Genomic DNA, 6,849 nt, shown 5'->3' with positions numbered 1-6,849 from the left:
TGAGAGCTGTCCACATTGAATTCATAGACTCTATGAGCTCCTCTACATTTATCAATGCTCTCCGCAGGTTTTTCTCAATCAGAGGCCTTGCCAAGCAGTTGAGGTCAGACTGCGGGACCAACTTTGTGGGTGCATCGAGAGAACTGAAGTTGGATCCTCCAACTCTTGGGGAAATGTAATTGGAAAAAGGGCCACAGTTGATGTGCCAGGACAGAGAGGGGCAAACATTACCATGTGTGCAGCAATTGCAAATGCAGGATTACTCCTTCACAGATGTCAGGTTGGACCTTACAATACCGAGCACCTCCTTGCCTCTCAATGATCTCCACCAGTGCCTGGTTCCAGAGCAGGATCAGGAGGGTGAAAACATGAGGACCTTTGTAATCACCTGGGACAATGTGGCTTTCCATCATTCGCAAGCAATAACAACATGGTTTGAAGTCCACCCAAGACTGGTACGTCTCTTCCTTCCACCCTATTCACCTTTCCTTATCCCCATAGAGGAGTTCTTTTCTGCATGGAGGTGGAATGTTTATGACCATCAGCCACATGACCAGATGTCCCCCCTTGAAGCCATGGATGCTGGCTACAGGGACATCACAGTTGATGATTGCCAAGGGTGGATCCGACATACCAAGCGGTTTTATCTCAGGTGCATCACCTTGGATAATATCAGATTCGATGTTGATGAAAACATGTGGCCTAACCCTGAAGATCGCAGAGATTAGATAAAGTAATTTTGTGCTTTTTTTAGTTCCCCCCCTTTTTATCTGGGCTTTTTGCTGTTTTTTTTTGTTCAGAATGCTCTTGTGTGTTTTATGGATATTTTGTTCACTGTAAGCAATACTGTAAAACTTTTCTGTTCTATTATACTGTAAACAGTATTTCTACTGTACCTCCTGTAGTAAACAGTAAAGGAAAAAAAAACTGATTTGCTTTTTTACTGGAATGCTTTTGAATGTGAACATTACATGTGGACATACAGTTCCCAACCAAGAAATTTAGTGTAAAAACGGTGGATTGCATGTTTTGCATGCAAATACCTGTAAAACTGAAACATAAAAGTCTATGCGGTTTTTGTAATGTCAACAATAGCCAGTATTTTGAAACCCGGTGTACTTTGATTGACTGCATGTACCTTGTGAAGTGAAAACAAGTGTTATTCTTTGACAGAATAATTTCATTTTGAGTCAGATTTCCAGTGTTTTGGTAAAGTTAGTGTGTGCAGAGAAAGATGTGTTCTATTTTGAAATGAAGAGTTAGTATATATTTAACAAAATGTGTTTTGAGAAGAAAATTATCCATTTGGCCAATTGTGTTTTGTAGATGTGAGTCTGTGTTAAGAGTTTAGAAAAAGTATCTGAAGTATGGGTAAGCGCTTGTTAGCAATTGAAAAAAACTAAGTATGTAAACCAATGTTCAGATAAGGGCAACATAGTCTATAGCAGCTAATTACAGCTAATACTTGTCTTTACTAATTCCTGTAAATGATAGATTTGTAACTGGGTGTGGTAAGACCCAATTGCAGCACAACCAAACAGGTGAATAGTTGGTAATGACTTTTATTAAAGAGCCGGCAGAGATACTGCACACACCTTGTCATCGAATGGCCCCTCCGCAGGGAGATCCATGTCAGAGGAAACAGGCAGGGAGGAGGCGTGGACTGTCGGGACCCCTAGGTGGTGCGGTGGTATTGGAGGGCTGGTCAGGGTGATCACGGTGGAAGTCGGAGATGAGGTCAGGGTCGACGATGTGGCAAGCAGGAATCCAGGACCTCTTCTCCGGACCGTAGCCCTCCAAATCGACCAGGTACTGGAGGCCCCTTCCACGACGACGGGAACGGACCAGGCGCAAAACTGAAAAAACTAGTCCCCCATCGATGAGGCGAGGAGGAGGAGGAGGTGGGGCCTAACCCTAACCCTAACCCTCTGGATGGGGAAATGGCTGATGAACCTGGGAGCCAGTTTCTTAGATTCCACCTGAAGGGGTAGGTCCCGGGTGGAGAGCCACACCTTCCGGCCGACCTGGTACACTGGAGCAGGAGATCGTCGCCGGTTGGCTGAGGCAGTGTAGCGACTCACAGAGCGCTGGAGGGCAGTGTGTGCCTAGACCCAGGTTCGGCAACAGCGACAGATGAAGGCTTGGACAGAGGGACAGGAAACTTCCTTCTCCAAGGCTGGGAAGGACGGGGGCTGGTAGCCATAGGCACCCTGGAAGGGCGAGAGGCCTGTGGCAGAGCTGGTGAGGGAGTTGTGGGCATATTCCACCCATAGGAGCTGCTGCGACCAGGAGGACGGATTCCGGTAGTGCGTCCAGCAAAGGGCCGTCTCCATCTCCTGGTTCTTCCGCTCAGTCTGCCCGTTAGACTGGGGGTGGAACCCGGAGGAGAGACTGGCAGTGGCTCCTATCAGGCTACAAAACTCCCTCCAAAAAATTGGGGCCCCCGGTCAGACACCACATCGACAGGGAGACCATGCAGGCGGAAGATGTGGAGCAGGACCAGCTGGGCCGTCTCTTTAGCTGACGGCAACTTTGGCAGGGGCACAAAGTGGGCCATCTTGCTGAAAGGGTCGACCACCGTGAGGATGACCGTGTTGCCGTTATACTTACCTTTATAAAATAAGAAAAAATTCAATCAAAAAAATGTATCTGATTTGGACTTCTCTTTTTATTTACATGTAAGTTATCATAAAATCTGAAAACGAAGAATAGACACATAGATTTCATTTTATACACCAACATATGTTTTTATTTGATACTTATCTGTCAACCTGCAAATGACCTTATTTCATATTGTGTTTGTATTTTCAGCCTGCCTGAATTTGTTTGTGTTTTGTTTGTTTGCCCCAGACATGATTTTTAACGTCCCTGACAACCTCTGTAATCTCATTTAGACGCTTGTTAGCAGCCAGCCTTTTGCGCATACAATGAAGACATAGTCCTAACTGCTGCGGCCCGGGTTGCACTGCATATCATCTCCTCCTCTCTCTCTCTCTCTCTCTATCTCCATCACTATTAGAATAAAGGCATATAATGCCCTATAAATACACAAGACTAGGTCAAAATCTGGACTCCTATGGTCAAATCCTGATTTTATAACTGTTGGAAGATACTTTTGCCTTTATTTCAGTCATAGTGAGAGAGACACGGAAATATTGGTGAGAGAGAAACAGGCAGCAAAGGGCCACAGACCGGACAAGAACAAAACCCAAATGGTGAACCAACAGACAGACTATGTTTCTCATTTAGTCTCTCACTCAGAGCACAGCTTCCATCTGGATCCACAATAGTTTAGTCAACTCCAGAACACAAGAGACTTTTATCAGAGGCAGGTCTTTATGTCTAACTCCCTCTGTTTGATATGTAGAGTTGGTCATAGCGGTAAGTATGAAGACTTGTTACCGATGACTTCTCTCTCTCCCTCCCTCTCTCCTGCTCTGTCTGCTCTGTGTGTCCTATGTTTAGTTATTCCTCTACCTCCTTTTGCAACAATAGTACATGTAATGAAAGTAGTTTATTTGCTGTAATTGAGGCGGGGCTCAGTGTATTGGAAGTGCTCCTCCTCTTTCCTGTTCAAAGTCATAAGGCATAGAACAACAACTTTTACCCAGCCAGGTTCATCACTGGAAACACTTCTAATGTGTTGTGAGTGTTTGCAGCTCATGTGTGTCAAATGCTGCACAGTGTTATCAGACAGTCTTGCAAATCTACATCCACTAAAACACCTTGGTCTTGGAAAGAAAGATGAATTTGATTAATGTAGCATCTGACACTACTCTCTACATGAATGTCTCCATCTTAGATTTCTGCTGTGACATTAAATGGGGAATTAATACTTGTAAATGATTGAGTAAATACCAATACATGTTGAATCTAGACGCCAGGCAAGAAGAGAGAGAGCAGTAAATTTTCACTTTGTCTTGCTTTAATCCAACAGAATCAGACTTGTAGCATAAGCATAAAGAAATAAATAATTTTTTGTCATACTGGGTTACTTATCTGTAGAAGTAACTTGAGTTTAAAATAGAAAAACAACAAAAAATCATTACTTTGTATAAAAAAAAACAAGGCAAAGAGCTCACAGTGGTTCAGTATAGAAATAGTGGTTTAGCCCATAGCTTATACTCTACTTATGACACCATGTGGAGCTGGGAGACATTGGTCTTACTCAGTTCAAATGACAATGCAACAATATTTCACAGTGCTGATGGTCAGACTTTGAGTGTTGTATGAAACAAAAATATTCCTATTGTTCCAGATTATAAAATAGAAATATGGTTTAAATGCCAATATTAAAAGAATGGTAACGTGCACCTATGTTAAATATAGATTTTTTATGTAAAATCCTTTAACATGGTATGTTTGCAAATGCATCTTGTCCCAGCATCTCAAAATACTAACAAATTTTAGAAGAGAATAATATAGGTAGATAGTAACATACTGTATTTGTATAAAACACTTCTTAATTTAAAAAGATAAAGTGTGAAAAGTCGCAGCATCAAAACACATTAACTGGCCAGATTTTGTTCATGGAAGACTCTTATAGTGGGTATGGCATTGCCATGGTTACAGGTTAGATGTCTCTCCTGGGATGTATTTGGCATTCAGGTAGCTAATGAGGTCCTTCACCCAGGGGGCTGAAGGTCTGGCACACATCTGACGACCTGCCACTGTGTTCAACCTGAAACATACACACACACACAAAAACAAGGCAGTCAGTTTCAGATGTTGATGGTGACGGTGATGTTAGTGATGTATTTGTCTTTCTACTCACAAGACGGCAGGTTGTGGGCAACGCTGGCTGGTCCTGACGTAGCTGACCACCTTCTCTTTTGGCACTGCTTTCTCAGTGAAGCGGAAGCAGCACTTCTTTGGGCCGGTACCTCGCAGACCTACAAACAAAGAGCTGTGAATAAACCTTCTTTTTGTTCCCTTTTTTAATTTCCTGTCTGCCTGATTGATGCTACATCTGATGTTCTTCTTTGTTTTCTTAGTAGAAGAGATTGTGTTGCTCAGTGTTTCAACCGTGGTATGGGAAACTCTTTGACATGTGTTGCTCTGCTGACAGGATTAAATAAGGGCTGGTTCAATTTAAGAAAGGAAACCATTTAACGTTCTAAAATGAACATTTTGATGACAGATGTGAGGGAGATTTTTTCTCTCTCCAGTGTTCGCATTGTTATTTAGCTTCTATTATGACTGTCTGTGTCTGTGTCTGAAATCCCTCACTACTCCCTACTCCACTATATAGTGAGTTCACCATTTTGTAATGCTGTCCAGATGGTTAGTTAGAATTATTATACCCTATATAGTGGACTCCTAGTACCTCACAATGCATTGTGAAAAATAGTGTACAACCAATGGTCACTAACCAAGCAATATAGACCATCATGCATTGAGCTCCTAACTCCCGCTGATCATTATTTTCTACTGCTCACAAGAATTTCAATCACAACAGAGATTTCTTTCACTACACATCGATCAGTTCCACAAAATATAAATCAGACTGAATCATATCAAATGTGTGACTAATGAGATTACGTTTCATCACCTCTCACACACTGACTGAATGTATTATCGTCACGCTCCCTCTTACCTTCGCTCAGAGTGATGACAGCCAGCATCAGCACAAACACAGACAGAGAGAGACGAGGTGCAGCCATCCTCAGTTGTATGTTTTCTCCTTACAGTGTAGCAAAAGATGAAAGTTTTAGTTCAGATGGATCAACCTGCTTCTCAGCTGTGATGGTCTGCGGGCTGCTTCCACATTTATATAGTTTTGTGGGAAAGCACCCATGACGACCACATGAGCACCTACGTCATAAGAGGAAGATAGTCTCTAAATGTCACTTGTCAATGACCTTTTATAGTGTTCTGCATTAGTAAATAATAGTGTAGTTAGTACAGTAAGTGTAGTTTAATGAATAGAATATAGAATACAATAAATCTTTGAACTTGTCAATGACCTTTTATAGTGTTCTGCATTAGTAAATAATAGTGTAGTTAGTACAGTAAGTGTAGTTTAATGAATAGAATATAGAATACAATAAATCTTTGAGAGCCGGTGTGATCTAATCTTTTGAAATCATTTTTTAGTTTGGTTTAATTATGTTTTAAGTTCTGTTGTGTGTATAGTGTAAAGCATTACCAAATGATCTGTTTCGGGTGACATACACAGCAGCAGGATTCATCTCCAGTGTTCACAATGTAGGAGAATTCTAGTCCTGTCTGACCAATATCACAGATTTTTATTTTTTAGCATGATTTAGTCATAATAATCTTCTTGCCATGTTTGAGACAGTCATATGTGAAGACACGTTGCTGCAACATGAGAAGCTGGATGTGATAAGATGCTCTAGGCTGAACAATTCAGTTATTTTCATGTACAAAAATGATGCAAAATAAAAGTTGTTGAGTCTACCGAACAAGAAAACTATTCTTTCTCAGAAATAACACAATAAAGTTGTAAGCAGGGCGGCATGGTGGGGAAGTGGTTAACACTGTTGCCTCTGTTGCCTTTGATCAATCAAATAACTGATGGACACAGCAATATTTCAGTCGTGAAATGAGGTTTATTGGATTAACAGAAAATGTACAATATGCATCAAAACAAAATTAGACAGGTAAATTTGGGCACCCCAACAGAAAAATCACATCAATATTCAGTCGAGGCTCCTTTTGCAGAAATAACAGCCTCTAGACGCTTCCTATAACCTCTAATGAGTGTCTGGATTCTGGATGAAGGTATTTTGGAACATCTCCAGTTCAGTTAGGTTTGATGGTTGTCGAGCATGGACAGCCCGCTTCAAATCATCCCACAGATTTTCAATGATATTCAGGTCTGGGGAC

The 6,849-nt window shown here is 41.6% G+C and overlaps 1 protein-coding gene across 1 annotated transcript; it reads right to left on the bottom strand.

Moving 5' to 3' along the window:
• Positions 1-3,903: 3,903 nt before the first annotated feature.
• On the bottom strand, positions 3,904-5,745 carry LOC111647794 (monocyte chemotactic protein 1B-like). Its single transcript, XM_023397465.2, has 3 exons — positions 5,597-5,745; positions 4,775-4,892; positions 3,904-4,681 (listed from the first exon to the last, which is right to left on the bottom strand). The coding sequence occupies exons 1-3, from the start codon at positions 5,661-5,663 to the stop codon at positions 4,567-4,569; spliced, it is 300 nt and encodes a 99-aa protein (XP_023253233.1). The 5' UTR covers positions 5,664-5,745; the 3' UTR covers positions 3,904-4,566.
• Between the last annotated feature and the right edge of the window lie 1,104 nt (positions 5,746-6,849).

This window comes from Seriola lalandi, unplaced genomic scaffold (genome assembly GCF_002814215.2).
Source record: "Seriola lalandi dorsalis isolate HSWRI2012SDOR001 ecotype SW California unplaced genomic scaffold, Sedor1 jcf7180002055008, whole genome shotgun sequence".
NCBI classification, from domain to species: Eukaryota; Metazoa; Chordata; class Actinopteri; order Carangiformes; family Carangidae; genus Seriola; species Seriola lalandi.
This window is presented reverse-complemented; position numbering and strand designations above follow the sequence as displayed.

Coding starts and splice junctions, on each gene's coding strand:
- LOC111647794 (XM_023397465.2), bottom strand. CDS start 5,663: ATGGCTGCACCTCGTCTCTCTCTGTCTGTGTTTGTGCTGATGCTGGCT. Junction 4,893..5,596: donor TGTCATCACTCTGAGCGAAG/GTAAGAGGGAGC, acceptor CTTTGTTTGTAG/GTCTGCGAGGTACCGGCCCA. Junction 4,682..4,774: donor TGCCCACAACCTGCCGTCTT/GTGAGTAGAAAG, acceptor TGTATGTTTCAG/GTTGAACACAGTGGCAGGTC.